At 48.8% G+C, this 17,945-nt stretch overlaps 2 protein-coding genes across 3 annotated transcripts in view; one reads left to right on the top strand and one right to left on the bottom strand.

Annotated features, from left to right (window-relative positions):
- LOC144152871 (uncharacterized) overlaps window positions 1-17,945 on the bottom strand; it is a 204,549-nt gene that overhangs the window by 66,864 nt on the left and 119,740 nt on the right. The window contains exon 3 of one of the 2 annotated variants that reach the window (XM_077684386.1): window positions 12,880-12,946. The exons of the other annotated variant lie outside the window; for it this stretch is intronic. Coding sequence (XP_077540512.1) covers window positions 12,919-12,946 — 28 coding nt within the window. The 3' untranslated portion in view covers window positions 12,880-12,918. Of the gene's footprint in view, window positions 1-12,879; window positions 12,947-17,945 lie in introns of those variants that run through there. 2 annotated transcript variants of the gene reach the window in all.
- Window positions 1-17,945, top strand: part of LOC144152337 (plexin-B-like) — a 108,189-nt gene that overhangs the window by 51,663 nt on the left and 38,581 nt on the right. The window lies entirely within an intron of this gene.

Here is a 17,945-nt window from a genome sequence, read left to right as displayed (position 1 = left end):
TAGCAGCCTGTCCCAGCCTCCACGCATCAACTAAGCGACCCCTATAGACAATGCACTGCACCAAACAGATGAGCTGAACCTCGCTACCATTCCTCCTATCGGGGAGCTGGAGGTTGTCGCGGTGGAGATGGGACTGCAAGTAGCAGCAGCACCATACGGGCCGCATCGTTTCACCGAGACACCGTGGAGGATAGGGCCGGGTGAGGGGACACGCTTCAAGCGCCGTGGATTGCGGCTGTCCCGGCAACCTGATGGCTCTGTAGTACTCCTCGGAGTCCGACGCGTTCCCAGCCGACGTGCGGGAAGGCTACACCAAGGTTGGGTGAGAACCGAGCAGAGCGAAGACAGAGGGGCTGGTCGACTGCAGAGTGGTTTGCGGGGAAACCCACCACACAGAAGTAGAAGCGACAGGCCGCGAAGGGCGCCGCACCCCGGGACAGGTTTGTTTTGTTTGCTGGCAGGCCCTCGGTTCCCCCCTCTCTCTCTCTCCCCATCTCTGAACCAGAGGATTCCAATTCCAACTTGAGCGCTAAGCGTCGGAAAGTGGTCAGGCCTGGGGAGGAGACCAGAGGAAGTACGGCATGGGCCCCTGTTTTCCTCTTCCGTTGTGCGGGGAGCTAAGCACGCCAAGGAAGTAACAAAACGGAACAATACGCGCTCAGGGGGCTTAGACCTGAGATGTCTCGGGGATGACGTGCAGGCCCATCCGGACAGGCATCGAATAAATCGAGACCTGGCGTTTTCCGAGAGGCATCTGGGTGCGCTCGGCTTTGTCAGAGTGCAGCCTGGAACGCCCGCAACGCTGGAGAGAAAAGCCAGGATGGGAAAGCCTGCCACCCCGCGTGTGCCTCAGCTGGGGAGCTTCCGCTCTTCCGAATGAATTTGGTCACTCGCTGTCGCCATCTCGCTTTTGGACCGTGAGGGGGCTGGTGCAAGCACGGCGTCCCTGGACGTTCGTAGCGCTGTGTGCGCCAGCGTCGTTGGCTAAATGACTTACGTTCACTGCGCTACTGTAACCATCACTCAGGTCAAGAGAAGAGACGAGCTCAGATAATGCGGTCCTCTCTGCCGCGGTTTATTCTCTTTTTATTTCGGGAGCTTGGGGGGTCTGTTCTTTGTACGTTTTGGATTGTGCTTATCTAGTTTCAGGTCGGTTGCAATTCTCCGTTTTTTTTTATTTTTTCCAGCCTACCTGCAAGTGAACTTCCGCATTTTAATTTCTGTAGTACTTTTATACGTCATCATCTATGCCTCTGTTGGTGATTCTTGGTGAAACTAAACAGTACACGTTTTGGTTTTCTTGCTGGTTCACTCGTTGCCCTTCTAACCCATTATCTTCCCCTCACTCACTCACACATTAACTCAGTTTTAATTCATCAATCAATCAGTACATGGCACCGTAACTCGCGACTACTTCCATCCATCCACCCATCCGTATATACAGATTCACACATACATACAGACGTACATACATACATACACATGCAAACATACATACATACATACATACATACATACATACATACATACATACATACATACATACATACATACATACATACATACATACATACATACATACATACATACATACATACATACATACATACACACACATACATACATACATACATACATACATACATACATACATACATACATACATACATACATACATACATACATACATACATACATACATACATACATACATACATACATACATACACAAATGTATGCAAGCATGCATGCATGCAGTTCTAAGAATAAGGACACACGAAAGTACGATAGCCACGTTAAGCCAGCGAAAGGAACTTTATCTCAAGTTTTTCCGTTCCTAGTCCATAGTGGCAGCAATAAAGAACTACACGTGTAGGAACAAAAAAATTCAAGAAACACAATACTGGTGGTATATTTTCATTAGCATTTCAAAACGCCGCCTTCAAAATGAAATATGGAAATTTTTTTAAAGCTTGAGCTCCCATCTCCTAATATAGCGTTTGAAAATAAACAAGAAACAGGTGAATTCTAAGGCTTTTGTTCGGTAGAACTGTCGGGACAGGCCGTGGAGAGGGGAGCTTCATTTAAAGCACTTGCATTTTAAGCCCGCGCAGATGCGCGCCCTTATCCTAATACCTCCATGAATAACCACGAAATACATTTCGTGGCGTACCGAGAGATGAATGCCTCCCAGCATCGGCCAAAGATGTCGGTCTTCTCTTCCGCTATTCTAAGTGATTTAAAGGGGAGCAAAATAAATGACTGACACCTCGTCAGTTCACCTTAATCTCAGTCAATACATTTTCGAACGCTGCAGCAGAATGTGTGGACGTTTATTTACTTGCTTGGTGCGGTATTACGAACTTGTTATTGTCCAGCCCTTGACAACCCATATATTTTACAAGGGGAGGAATCCCCTACATACTTTTGTTCTTTTTACCAGAAAAACAAAGTGTAAATAGTGATATATATATATATAGAGGAGAAAAGAAGTCCTCTTTTTGTAATTTCACTAAACTGTTCTTTTTCAATTTTTCTCGTGTGTGGCTACTTACCCCTTATTTTCTCGCGCTCTGTGTGAGTTTTTATTTCCTATATATATATATATATATATATATATATATATATATATATATATATATATATATATATATATATATATATAGCGAATCAGGAATGGGAAAATGAGGGGCTCAGTAAATTATTCTGTCCCCTCCACCCCGAGTAGTGCGCTGACTATCACCCCCAAGTTCAGGAAACAAAAATACCTTAACATAAATACCCGAGAAAGTGCTGGGGAAACAGTCCCGCCGGTAGCGTAGTGGTTATCGCACCAGACCGGTATTCCGGAGGTCGTGGGTTCGGATCCCACCCGGCGGGCATTTTTTCACCACTTTCTTTGTGACTCAAAAAATTCTTCATCTCTTTCTATGACCCACCACAAGCTCCCCTTTGCTTTCCGAGGTTTTCTTGACTGCCAACTCCTATATATATATATATATAGAATAAGGGTTGGCAGTCAAGAAAACCCAGGTAAGCAAAGGGGAGCTTGTGGTGGGTCATAGAAAGAGATGAAGAATTTTTTGAGTCACAAAGAAAGTGGTGAAAAAATGCCCGCCGGGTGGGATCCGAACCCACGACCTCCAGAATACCGGTCTGGTGCGATAACCACTACGCCACCAGCGGGGCTGTTTCCCCACCACTTTCCCGGGCCAATGCTGAGGAATGTCTGGATGCTTGACACCTACAGCCGCTCGTCGCTGTGACTTTCAACCTTACGGCGGGTGTGGAATTCCGAGCTCGAAGTAGGTGAAGGTTCCTCCGCTGTGTCCTCACAGTTCTCATCCGTCTGCGCGTCTTGAGATGCAGATGATGGCGCTATGATCGAAGGAAGCTCAGGAGAATGGTCATGCTCAGACGTAGAGGGGTGATCCCGGGTGATGCAGCTCTGCCCAGTTGATGACTCCCTTGCGGCTTGTTGCGCAAGTGCGTGGGCCTTGCCATTGCCTGAGATTCCCGCGTTAGCCTATATCCGGAAAAAGGTCACAATGCGTCCGCAGGACCGCAGCATGCTGACTCGTTGAGGATATTCAAGATGACCTGGGAGGTTTCATCTGGTTGTTTTAGACGGTGCAGGACGTTGATGGCGTCTGTAAGAATCAGCGATTCTTTGAAACGTTCTTGCGTTTTTAGCCATTGAACAGATCGGCGAATGGCTGTCAGGTCGGCCATCTCAGGTGTCGTGTTGTTGAAAAAGGGTATTTTACGCTGTTCATCGCATTCTGTACACGCGAAGGCAGCACCCGCCCTATTGTAGTGGGGTCAGCATCACCCGTTTTTAGTGCTAATCATCATCCGCATATTTCCTATGATCATCATCAGCGGTGCTTGGCTTCCACGAGAAAGCGGGGCCACGCGACACATCAGAGATGGAACACTTCCGCCTGCCTTCGCGTTTGCTTGTCATCGCCGCTCTCCAGTTAGTTCTGCTGGGCTCCCGCTCTTGCAGTAAATGTACGAAGCCACATCCGTAAACCTAGTCTACTGTTCCTTCCTGCACCAACACAATCATTCTTCTTCCTCCTAATCCTCCTCCTCATTCTCCTTCTCTTCTTCTCATCATCATTATCGTCGTCGTCGTGATCACCTTTATCACCATCATCAAGACTACTTAGAGGAGTACACCACAGCGCGCACGCTCCTGCTACGCCGAATACAGCACAACAGTTGTTACGAAGGGGAGAAACTATTGAGATGTTGACTGAAAACTATGGCGATCATTTCTGATACCTTGTGCAGGAAGAAGCGCAAGCTGCAAGGCACGTTAACGCTGAGCAATTATTGTATTAATTTCGCGCATTTTTCTGCTAATTTTGCTGTTCAAAACAGTAACAAAGGTGCTAAAATGTTGGGCGCGAAAGCACAAAGCCCTCAGTCACGGCTAAAAAGATTTCGAGGCCACAGCATGGCGGCGCGGCAAATTTAAGCGATAGGCGAAGAAGCATCGGTGAAAATTCCGCGAAAAGAAATTTTGCTGCGCCACTAATACGGCTATGCCGGCAAAGGCAGACGGCCCTGCGATATTCATCAGCTAAATTTGCATACACAATCGGCGCTTGCTCCAAATAAGAGTAGAAACTCTCTGTCTCTTCGGAGCATGGAAAGCAATGCTACATTATATCAGGAACGCATAATTTCTCTACGTTTCAAGTGAAGGCAGTCCGGCAGGCACGCGTTCCAAAATGTTGGTGCGTCCTAGTCGAGACGTCTGGGATATTGGGTACATTGCGCCACTGAGTAACGCATGGTAGCCCTCTCGAATGGATTCCCTTTCCCCTTTCACACTTTCTGTCACAATTAAACACCAGTCGGCACTGTTCAATAGGGAATCTGAATTCCACATTAGGAACAGCAGATGAATCCGTCAACTGTTGGCCCACCGGCGAAAAGAGTACTACCGACGCCTAATCCTCTTTTGTTCCCTCTGTTTCTTTTCGCGTGCTTATCCGCTTCGGTGGGCCCGAAATGCTCGGTCAGCAGAATGGGAAGCGGAAACGATAACAGGGTCCCTCCCCGCACTTGACCGGTTCGGCCTCCCATTCTGATTCAAACGACGCTCTCGAGGCCGTTCTGAGGAGAGGCACCGCCGACGTCCGGCGGCGACGTGCTGAGTAAACATTGGGCCGGTCGCAGCGTGGTGACGACGCGAGGGATACGGAGGAGGAGAGGCCCGCGGATTTGCATCGGCAATGAATCGGGAGACGTGTGATTGTGGACTCAACCGGCGAGATTGGCTGCTGCCCGACGATTCGCCTTGCGAGAACCCCCCTCCCCACTTTTCGCCGCCTGGAGCATTGCGGGAAAAACAGGCCTTCAGGCTGCGGCTTATAAAAGGGGGTAGCTTCGTGTGCTACGTGGTTTGGAAAGGAAGGAGACCAGGGCAGGGCGGTAGCATTGTCCGACGTGCTGAGAGACCGAGACGAAGAGTATATTTTTGTGTTGATCCCCCCACCTTTAGCCGGAGGTTAGTCACCCGCTGCTTTGTGAGCTTAGGGCCTGGCGAAATGGAAGGTTAGTAAGGCGAGTCTACACTGCTGTTTCGTATTTTATCTTTCGTTCAATCCACACAGGGGTTTCGGGGGTAATCTTTTTTTTCTAAACATTTTCTCTAAGAATTTGTTTGTTTAACGATTGATTGGAAGTTTTGATTGGAGTCCAACGAATGTCGCTGTCTTCTTGGGAGTTGTTGATATCGCTCAGCGTTAACTGCTGTGTGGGTCGCGTCGAGAACGTAAAGAAGAAAAAAACGCTGCAAACGGCGCTTCACCTAACATGCAAGTCCAACGAAACACTTTGCCTCCGGTCTCGCCATAATCCCTGGCCAAGGAAAGGGGTCTTTCACCTACCAGACGGGGTTACATTACTTTGCTTTACCGCATTTTATGTCTGTTTTGTGACTAAAAATGGACGAAATGTCCAGTCATTATATACATACATGGCTTCAGGTGTTTTGTGAGAAAGGGACCACTCATTCTATTTTACCGCCCTCACTGTTATATAGCATAGTCAATTAGATCATATACAACAGCATAAATTGATTGATATATAATTCCTAGTTTTAGGAGTTTATGTTGAATTTTCTCAACTAAAGACGACAATTTCCCGACGTTCGCTAAACGCTGTTACAAGTTTGAATTCAGCCTTTGATATTTGATACACACCGGTACAACCGAATACAATGCGAAACCCGCCGATTCTGTACACAGGGGTGCTCTGCGCTCTCTTCGTTACTGAATTGACTTCGATGGCCGGTTATTCATTGTAAACTCAAGGTCATTTGGGCCCTGAACTGCGTGGTGTACACTGCAACACATTTTAATGCAGCATCTTTAACTTTTTCAGCCCTGAATTTTTTCCTCACAATGGAAAAACTTTTTTCTTTATGTTTTCTTTAATAGTTGGACCCTTTAAGCTTATAAACGAAAAATAGAGCTTATGAAGCAAGTAATTAGCGATTTACGAGCATGACATATAATTAGGTTTTTAGGCAATTAAAATTTAAATTTACAGCAGAAAAGTTTTTTCTTGTTAGCTCGAAATTTGGAAAGCAGTGAGCCCACTACCCGCTTCGTGCAAATAGCGCTGGTAGTGCAAGTATTTTTGGATTTACTGCCATATCATCAAACAAGAACTTCGGTCATTGGCCTTCACTGCAATGCCTTCCACTTTTTAGCGTTCAGTTTTAGCAAAAAAAAAAAAAAAAACGAACAATGGTGATATTTATTGATAGAGGCATCCTTGAAGAACTACTTCCCAGAAAACTAGCTTTTTTCGTTTTGTTCTCAAGTTTCTATAAATCTTTTAGTTCATGTCCTAAATGTAAGACGACAGGACCGAAAGGGCTGCAGTATTTCTGTATTCTATTCGGGCATATTTACATTTAGGAGGAAATCCTTATAGCAAGAGTTAACCATTGAAGTTCTGTTGCTGTTTCTCGTGCAGTTGAAGCACGTCGTGTCCATCACGCCCATTTCGCTACATGACCGAGTCAAATCAGCAGTCGCACAGTAATTGCACATACGAATCCTTCGTAACTTTTTGTGCAGCTGAAATGCAGCATTGTGTTTAGTCTGATGGACCGCCGTTCGACATACAATGTCTACAGAAGTTCAAAACTCCCTTACGGTTAGACTCAAGTAACTCTCACTTTCATTAGTGCACGTAAAGGCAACCTGGCTTCCCTTGCCGGCGATCATCGTGTGGTTGTTTCTTGTACTACTGAAAAGAATCGCCCATCCCATGAGACAAACCTCTGCAGGGCAAAGATACATGCAAACTCGACATGTTTTTTTTTTTTTTTTGGGGGGGGGGAGGGGGGGGGAGGGGACATTGCACCTTTTCGCTTCATTGTGGTCATTACAATTCTTAGGTGATTAGATAACAGCTGTAGGCGGATTAGCATTGCAGATCTTATCGGCTCTTGCTCCACCGGAGCCTGCTCATGACATTGTAAGAAAAGCAGTTATTCCGGCGTGCCTCTGTTTCCTATTTTATCAATAAAGCCCGCCAGTAGTCGTGACAACATCCGCTTTTATTGATTCGAGTCACTCTGGTGTTGTAATGAGTACACACTTGTTACGACGAAAAAATACGGTCTAGTTAGAGAAGTTCAACCGCACGCGGCAAGTCAAGGGGGTAAGAAGAACTCGCGTTTCCGATCAATCTTGAAGTAATCGGCGTACATACCGGCCAAAGACAGTCCCGCTGTTTCCACAACACGTTTAATTAAGCAATTTCTCATCGTTGCTGGGTGTTCATCGCATTAAAGCCCCGTGCCAGTAATGAGGACACAGCAGGGCGCAGCCCCGCCACGACACGGTCTTTATGGAACATCATCACTTTTCCTCCGCATCCTCCACTGCACACTTCGTGCAAATGCTCTCCGCGTCGAGCTGTACGCAAGCGCGAGTTGAACGTCCCCAAAGTAAGTTCCTCCCTGACAGAAGGACAGCGGTAGCCATACATCGCTCGGAGCCTCACCCCTCCACCCCCATACACAACGCCCCGCTTTGCATCGCGCCCGGTGGGCGCGCTATATCAAGTTTCACAGTCAAATAGGCTTTAATTAGAAGTGAAGTCTTTAGCGGCGCTTAATCACGAGGAAAGGAAGACCGGCCGCCCACCAAAAGCTCACTGCAGCGTTGCGGAAGCGGACGGCGCTCGCTACGTTTCCCTCGCATCACTTTTCCCCGCCTCTTCCATCTCTCTCTCTCTTCCTGGGATGCCCTGGAGAATAGCAGGTTACGGCTAGGCGCTGCTGACTCCATCCGTCGTTTCGAGCCCGAATAGCTCTCTCTCGGGACAGGGCGAATCCCGCCCCCATCCCGGAACGCTACCGGGCTGATTTCCTTCGCCAAGGGGATGAACCATAACTCTCCTCACGGCCGAGAGGGTTCTGTATTGTGCAGCGGAGAGGAGCGGCTCTCTTCACTCATCCAACGCTGTACTTATTTCGGCGCCTGGGCCCGTGCCGGCAGTCTGGCGCGGGATTCTAAACCGCGTGTACGCGAGCTCTTACTACTGCCACGCTTTCACAAACACACACACACACACGCACACGGATGAAAGGGGTGCGCGTGGGCCACATCATCTCGCGACAGACCGGTTTTGAATTTCCGGGTTGCCTACGAACGGTGCGGCTCGTATAGTACGGCCAAACCATCGGCGCCCGTCTCCGAAGCTCGCAGGCTTGACTGCGCACCCCTTCCGTTACGGCCAGAAGCCGGGGCTTTTCCACGACGCGTACGAATTCACGCGGGAATTGGCGATGGAGTCTCGCTTCCGCGGCGCTGCCTCTGCGTCACTTCCTGCCGGTCTCCGAGCGAGGGGGTGGGAGATGGTAATCGTCAGGACGCCGGGCGAGTCAGGCTTCCTGCACCACTGACTTCCCATATTGGAGGGGACAGCGAACCAAGTACGGACGGCATTGTACTGCTCACCGGGGGTATTGTGAGCGCGTCGAGTGTTGAGTTCTCGGGAAGAATAAATTCCACGCATTCACTCAGCTGACCTTTCGATTGGTTCTTTGCTTAGGACGTAAGGGCGTTACGTAAACGAAAAAAATTAAAGCCGTTGAACTCAACGTGAAAGCTGTCGGAAGGGCAGAGCAGTGATTCGCCATAATGGGCTGTAGCGCCGTTATCCGCTCACTGCTGCCACCCAATGCAATTCAAATTTCCCTCCTTCGCAGTGCTCGCGCGCCCCCGGCCTGAAACTGCGCCAGCGGGAGTTCTGTTCTCTTTGTGCTTGCTTTTCCGGCCGCACGTGCAGGCGTAGCACTGCCACTTTTTTTCGCTTACTATCGTAAAAACCAACTCAACCAGCGTTCCTAACTAAATGAACGCGGGCGCTGCCGGTTAGTTCCGTATATTTGTCCTCAAATATACATACAGTTTCCTTTGCGGTAAGCAATGGGGAGATGTATGACAAGTGCCAGCGGTTCACGGGTTTCGAACGCTTGTTACTGTATAAACCACTTGACTTTCAAAGCCTCTGGGTTACGCCGCGACGACGGAACGCCGTGTGGCTCTTCTTGGGTCCAGCGAGCGAGCTACGACGACCAGGCGAGCCCCTAAAATGCTCTGCACTTAAAAACTGGGTGAGAAGTGTGGTAAAGCAGTGCTTTGAAGAACTATACAGCATAAGTTGTTATCAAATCGCTGGAGTAAATCTACCCAACAAATTGGCGAATCCCCCAACTACATAGGTGGCGCTCGGCGCTAAGCGAAGTTGTACACTTCTGTGTTTACACTCACATTATAACCTGTATGTTTTTACGCTTGAGCTCACTGTTTATACGTCACCAGAAGTTTCAAGCGCAGGGAACGGGATACGCGCAGGAACTCGGTCTTCTACGCCGCCAGTCGCTTCCCCGCCCCCGTGCACGATATGCGGAGGCCAGCGTTTTCTGTCGCAAAATAAGTCCCAACGGTGCGCCCTGACAGAAAGCAGCAGCAGCAGTAGCAGTTCCCAGAAAACTGGGAAGAGAGGCCTCGCTTTAAAAATAAAACAAGTGCGGAGACTGGAGGCTAAGTAGACTCACGTCTAACTAGCTGCACGAAAAGCAACGTTCATCGCACGTTTCTTTTTTTTTTCACCTGAAACTGGGGCGTTAACGTCAGAAATACCAGCTAACTTCAGAAGTACCAGATCACAAAAAAAGTGGGGTCCTTATAAAGATGGAGAACACGTTTCTTCGGCGGTTAGAAACATTCGAGCTTTCTTTTCTTTACTTCAGCCTTTCGAGCCGTCTGATGAGCTAAAATGTTAATCTGTCTGAGACGTCCTCAGCTGTACAAACGAGACATTTCGGGACGTATTGGCGGAACGGAGATCCTCAAGTATACCCCGAAAACACGACCAAAGTGGTCTTACACTATCAAACTCACCCCGGAAGAGACAACAAAAATTTCCCGGGGGGGGGGGGGGGGAGGGAATTAAAGGAAGGAGAAGCATGAAGCCCCGTGACAAGCGTTTGCCACGCGATGCCGTAAGGAATTTCTCGTTCCCCCTCGGTCTCGCTCGCTCCAGCAGCTCACTATTTGCCGGTTCATCGTCGCTAACGACTCCTCTTCTGGCGCGCGCGCGCGCGAGTCACCGAGAGCCATTTATAGTTTCACTCCGAAATAAAAAAGGAAACGTGGAGAGCTGGAGGCAATGGAGAGGCCGGCGGGGATAAAGAGTGGGTGTACAGCGCGCGCGCTGATAACGACGCTGGCATATTTAACGCCGCGGGGGCTATCCTCACGACCGAAGGCAGCAGCGTCGGCGCAGCCGCCAGAAGCAACGGAAGCCATCGATGTACCAACCCTCCTGCAAAATTGATTCAATCTCCACCATCGGCGGCCTCCTTTCCTGGATTGCCACATCTTCTTACCTTTTGTACTTCTCTCCTTCAGCTCCCCACGGTAACGCACGACGACGATCCGTTCTCGCTTTCTTTTTCTTTTTCCTTACCCTCCCTTTCGTGCTGGCCAGCCACGTAGTTCGGCCCATTAATTACCGTCGCACCATTCGCCGCGCTTAACAGATTGCATTTAACTGTTTCGCCCGCAGCAGCCTTCTGGTCCTGAGTGCCTTCGCATAGCCCGTGGGTGCCCGGCTGCACCGGGTGTACCTTGTTCCGCGTGGTTTTTGCCTTCTTTTTGGGCGTTTCAGCTGCGCGCATATCTTGATGAGTAGTGCGACCCTTGTCCAATCTGCCTGATTTGTGTCTCCGGGGCCTGCGACACGCTGTCCTTCTTTCGTGCTTCGTCTTGAAGTTTGGAATATTATTTCGCTGTAACTCGGCTGTAATTAGGATCTCGGGTTCGCGCGCTACGCGTGCACTTTCACTCGGTATTAGAAGAAATAACGTGCCGGCTGTGTTGTTTCGGCAGCATTTTTATACGTAATAAATGTTTTAACGGACTCGAGCGGATCTTTGTGGCGTCGATTTTTTAACTCCGATTTTAACTCCCGTGACATCGTATGCCGTCGCGCAGGACATTTGTGCTTTTACAAGAAGCATCGACACGGAGTATATTTAGACTAGACCTTTCCAACATACTGGCACTGTGGCAGGGATAGTACATCTAGGAATCAGTTTAGCGCGAAGAAAGTCTAAGGTTAAGCATAAGTACGTAACCGAAAGTATTGGGCAATCCCTTTATATGCAGGGCCTTCTCTCAAACATTTTGCGCAAATATAACTATTCTTCGACCTTTTTTTGTGTTCGTTGCGACATCGGCCATTTTGTGTGACAGCTCTTGGCCATGATGACATTGAATTGCCCACCTAACAAGTTAACTAAAATTGTCGCAATGTGGGACGACCTGTTGTAAATCTGTTCTAGCTGCGGGAACAAGGGTTCTGTTTTGGAGTTTTCTTGATACACAATTATTTGTTGCTTCGTCTTGTTCGATTGGGGAAGCATCGGTTGCTTTGGGCACTTCCTTTAAGACACATTCGTTGGTTCTGGATGCTTCTTTTGAACCCCGCCCACTGGAGCGCAGGCTTTGTTTCGTTATATGGGCCGAAGGCGCCGAGGAGTGTGTCATGCGACGCCATCTTGTTGCAAATGGCGCGGTTCCATTCAGAGGCAGCGCGCCGGCACTCCACCGCTAACTTGACGTTTCTCCGCTGCGCGTGCGCGCTCCGTTGGCTTCATCCAGCACCGCTGAGGCAGGCACGATCCTCCAAGCGCGCACGCGCTAAAAGACGCTGACTAGCGTTGTCGGCTCGAAAGGCACCAAAAACTGAGTTCGGATAACTTAAAGCGCTCGTATCCGGTACATTTACCCGGTGGCCGTTTAATTCAGAAAAAGACTGGCTCACATACGTGCTCATTTCTATCTCTTTGTGCCCTACAAGAATTCACAAGGGAGCGCGTTTCCTTGTACAATATAAATAACCATTGTAGAGATAGGCACACTCGTAAAATAATTTTAGCCAACATAGGCGCCTCCAATGTGAGGAAAAAGAATTAGCTGCATTTCAACATAGTTATTATTAACCATAACGTCGGTGATACGTAACCTCCAAATACTTCTGTGGCTAGGCTGCATGATTCGGTAGTAAAAATGGGCTTGAGAGAAGGAGTAAAAAGCGAGCTCAAAACATTTCATCATTCTTTAGCTGACAGACTATTCAATGAACTTTTATAGATTCAACAAGTTTTGTTTTAATCGTTTCAGGAAGTTTTGTATCTAGCTTTCTCAATCCTGTCGGCTTAAATGCGACCAAGAAATACACTAAGATTTATTACTTTCGGCTTTACTTCGCTGCAGGCTGAACGAGACTTAAAACTAAATGTGGGCGTGACTCAACCGCCCCAACTCACCCTCATCTATAGCGTTCCCGAACTCCTGATCCTTTCTGTCACCGAAAGCGGCTCGGACAAGCCCACCTACGCCAGCGAAAATATAGATGGGGTGAGACCCAAATAAAAATACCTCATAAATAGAAAAAATAAATGCGAATCATAAGGGGGAAATAAACGCATAAAGGTATGAAAAAGAAATGACTCCGACAACTTTTCCTTCTCTCTATCCGGCCCCTTCCCGCTTCTGTATTTGCTTCTCCGCCTGATTGAACTGAACGATTGTTCTCTGGGAGGCGTTTAAAACAGATTCGCCTCCCTCTCTCCCCATCTTCTTGGTGACGCCCATGCGCGCACGGTGGGGCGCACATCGGTGATGAAACGGATCTGTCCCCGAGAAGCCGGCGGGCAGGCGGACATCACAGCCGGTGAGCGTTCAAGCTGCCCCCCTTCCTTCCCGCTCAGAGGCATCCGAGGACAGCGGCAAGGGAACACACGGAACATGCCGCAGATCTCACCGCACGCACGCACGCACGCACGCACACACGCACGCACAAGCAGCTGACAATCCCCACCACGGGACACCAACCCGGCTCTTTTCCGGACCGCCGAGCAAACAAACCTAGTTCCTTACAAGGACTCCTCGTTCCCCGTCGGCTTGTGTGAATACAATATATATATATGTATATATATATATATATATATATATATATATATATATATATATATATATATATATATATATATATATATATATATATATATATATATATATATATATATATATATATATATATATATATATATATATATATATCCGAGGGTTCAGCGAAGCATTGGGCACCCTCTGCCTGTGTGTGTGCTCGCGCTTATTCGCGTCATTGGCCGCCTTCCTGGTCTTTCTTGCGGAGGGCCAAGGGGTGGGGAGAAGAGCCTTTAGGAAGCGGCTAAGCCGAAAATAATTTGAAGGATAACTGACTGGCTGACTCCCGCAGGCGGTGCGTTGTTGACGCCGGCGGCCTACCGTGTTTTGTCGCGGCGGCTGGCGCCTCATCGCTTTCCCCCGCCCGCGGTCCCTGTATTTTCGTGAGCGTTCTCCACACCACGCGCCTCGGTTCTCTTTGAAGAGGGAATGAGCGGTGACGCCCTTTGTCCCACTCAGGGGCTCAGCTCGGCAACGCTACGGTTAAAGTTCAGCGTAGTGAGTCAACCGCAAGTTGTGGAGTTGTGGACCACCGCTTAATACTCTAAAAACTGGAGCAACGCTGGAAGGATAAGCAGAAAATGAAACTCGTCGAACTTATCACCGTCTGAAAGGTGGGACAAACAAACATAGTCGTTCAATCACGCTCGCAGCCATACACTTCAAGGGACCCTGCAACACTTTTTTCGACTTTTTTTGAAATCTTAAATGCTTGCAGAACGTAGTCCCCCAACACACCCAGTACTTAGATTAGGGGGTCGCAAATTACCTCAGCCAAAAATTACTGCTCTATGCCCATCAGATAACTTTCAAACTCGCTCAAAATATTTTTGTCTTTCCCGGCCTTGACGTGCTTCCATGCCTTGAATCACGTCACTGTGGCCATGTAGCGGCTGTTGGCCGGTTTTCCTTCAGTTGCGGCAATGAACGCTTTTCGATAGCAACTTAAAAAGAAGCCACAAAAACAAAGCAGAAATGGAAGGCGTATCTGGTGCGACGAGCAAATCACGCAGTGCCGTTCCGGGCTGGCGATAACTAGCTTTCGCAGTGCTTCCAGACGCGAAGAAAAGAATGAAAGCTTTATCGAAAGTGTTGCAGGGTTCCTTGAAAAGTAAGGCGCATGTAAGACATTCTAACCAGTTAAAACAGTTATCGGATCGTTGGTGCGAAAAAATACTATAGACGACTGCCATATTTTGTACGGGACAAAAATGGAGGAAATCTTCATTTCAACGCAAAAACATTGAAAAGCCCATCGAGCGAAAAAGCTACCATGCCAGAAACCAGGCGGGAAAACTCTCATGTTTTGAAATTCTCATTGGCTACAAAGCGTTCCATCAAGCGTGCTTTAGAAATAAAACACAAAGAGAAGGAGTGTGCGATGTTAGGTAACGCCTGCGCATGAGCAGTGACACGTGGACAGCGGAGCTGCTTGGCACACCGGCCGCACTTGCTGCTCTCGCCCTGCGGCGCAGCAGTCAGCACCGTGCTACGGTGCTGTGGGTGGCACAGAACATATAGTTTCCTACTAATATATACTAAAGGGGAATCTGGCGCTGTAGTCGCTGGCCGTGGTGGACGCCGCCATTGGAGCTAGCGACGTTCCTCACCTATACTTGGCTTGGTTAGCGACATGGCTTCTGTTCTGTCTCAAAGCCAGAATCAACAAAAAAAGGCTAACATCGCTTTCTTGTTCATCTTTCTTGAAGCTTCTAAATAATCCATCAGATTTAAATCTTTCTGGAGCTTCAATTTTATAATAAAAAAACAAATTCGGTTAATCTTCTACAGTAATATTTTTGCTTTTTTGCAGCCAGAGGCAACTTTCCCGCCTGTTCATGAGCCACAAGTGGATCGTGCCTGCCCGATACATGACGGAACGCTGGCCGAAGCGCGGTTCCCCTCGACAGTGGCGACAGATTTCCCTCTAGCTTATATTAGTATGAAACTCTATGGCGCAGAAGGCCCGGCGGCGTTCAATTATGCGTGAAGCGGGGTTCAGTTGAACAATAATGCTTTCGCATTCACAATTCATCAGAATTGCTTGAGCATCTCCATATTCTTCCTTATTTTTGTGGGAATCAGGACTTATTACACTGTTCCGTCGCCATTGTGTTACTCAGACTCGTGCTGTGCGTGTGGATGTTCGCAAACTGAGTGCGTGCCAATCTGCGAGTGAAGACACAGCTTTGTCAGCAGGGGTCTAGCCGGCACTTCAGAAGCCTGCACTGCACCGCTTCTCATTTCCGCTAAGCCGATGCTAGTCAGAGGGATTCAGGACGAAGCATTCCACATAAAGCTTATACGGGGTCCGGGGTGGAGATTTTGTCCATTTTTATAGAAAGCGTTCCAGAAAAAATGTGATGGAGCGAATTTGTGTTTTCTTTGCGAAGACAACTAACTGGTTGATTATGAAGCTTAACGCGCCGACTCTACCCTTGTTTTGACTCTCGCCAAAGTGGACGGCTCACGATTAATGTGTACCACCTGGGGATCTTTAACGTGCGCCGAAATCGCGAGCAAGCCGGCGTTTTCGCTTTTCGCCTCCAAGAAAAGCGGCCGCCGCGGCCGGAAATCGAACCCGCGTACTTTGGCTCAGCAGCACAACGCCTCAGCCACAGAACCATCGCGGTGGGTTACGAAGACAGCTCTAAAATACGAGGGGTTACTACCTTCACGGACGTCCCTGTCAATATTGTGTGTAGTTGTGCGAGTGAGTTCCCAATTTAAAGTTTGTGTGCCTGCATCTTTCAAAAGTGGGGGTCCGCTATGCCAATGTAGTTTTTGTCATGGCTGGTTTGGTCCCCTTTATGAAATTAACCTGCCAATGCAGACAATCACAAAGATTTTCGCTGAAAAGATTGGGCGTAGCTTGAACTAAAGGCTGTAGACAGAGCAGAGGTGATGGGCCCCTAGCTGGCCCCGGCCTTTCGACGTTTTGCGAAGTTTTTCGAGGTTATGCTAGGTTTTGCCAGCTTTTTTTGAACCAAGTAGCCGGTCTTGCCCCGCAAGGGCTTCAGGTTAGCTCGGCCGAGTAACAACGCAGACGTCTGGCAGACCGCCGCTTTACACAAGCCTACCACGTGTTGCGCCGTCACATCACTGCTTGACGTGCGCCGGGTAGGGTCGGCGGAGCCATGCCTGGGCTAGCGAAGCGAACCCGAAGCAATGCACAGCGGCGCCAGTGCTTGCTAGGCAAGGCGAGGTGACGTCATCGCTGGGCGAGGTTTTTTGGCGCGACGGACGGATAACGCTGGGCTTGAACGGCTCGGCTGGTAATAAACCGATTAAACACCGGTTAAGCTTTGAAGTTTCACGTTGTTTCAAGAATCAAGCCATGCAATAATTGAACAAGTTCTCAAAATACACATGCGGCTCCGTATAAATCAAGCATGTGAGGCCACAAAAAGGGGATACTTGCAAAGCAAGACCTAAGAAAAAGAAATCAGACGCAGCTGAGGTACGACACGCGTCAAAGTCCATGATCAAACATCCTTTCTCAAAACGTAAAATTAACGACGACGCTCGAAGAACTGACGTGTGCGCACAGCGTCGACTGTCAAGGGAGACGACCATTCATCACGCGCTTTCTTTAATTAAAGAAACATTTCGCTCTGCAGCCAGGAATAAAGTCCGGCCGGGAGAAATGAAACACACGCCTAGATGTGATGAAGAGGGCCCATAGGCGAACTGCCGCTCGTCGGCCGACTACGCGCACCGAGTTAGGCTCGGGCCGTTAAAGCAGGCACAAAAGCGAACACGTGCAGACCGGCGCAAAGCCCAATTTCTTCCGTTCGGCACACGCGCGCGGACGGCAAAGAAAGCGGACGACAAGGCATTAATCTGAGGAGAATCCGACTGCTGCGAATGAGTGCCGCCGAGAGCAGCAAGAAATTCGGCGAGATATAGCGGAAGCTGGCAGGGGCTATAAACTACGCCGGGGTCGGAACACGCAGAACTGTGGTGCAGGGTTGTACGAGGCGGAGGGGAAGAGTATAGGCACCAGGGGCGGACACTGTCGTGTAATCATATTCGCTCATAGACCATTAACTTAAGTACGGCTCTAATGAACAGCACTCCCCACCAGTGAGATTAGCGCCCTCTCCCTTATTAAACGCCTCACTAATTATGCGATGGCTCAGGCGCTGTTCCGCGTATGCCCGCCCTTAGTCTCCTTCACCCGTATGCGCGAGCGGGGGCTGTCCTGCTGTTAAGTTCTCCCCTCGTCGTGCCGTGTTTTTTTTTTTCTCATTCAGAGGATGCAGTCTGTGTCCGCGCACGCGGCGATTGTTTCACGACACGTTTTAGGCGACACTGCGAACCCGTTCTGTGGCTTGAGCCATTACCTCGTTCTTCTCCGAACGAGACGTTTTCAGTACCTTT

This window comes from Haemaphysalis longicornis, unplaced genomic scaffold (genome assembly GCF_048455015.1).
Source record: "Haemaphysalis longicornis isolate Haplotype H1 unplaced genomic scaffold, Haemaphysalis longicornis Haplotype H1 scaffold_9, whole genome shotgun sequence".
NCBI classification, from domain to species: domain Eukaryota; kingdom Metazoa; phylum Arthropoda; class Arachnida; order Ixodida; family Ixodidae; genus Haemaphysalis; species Haemaphysalis longicornis.
This window is presented reverse-complemented; position numbering and strand designations above follow the sequence as displayed.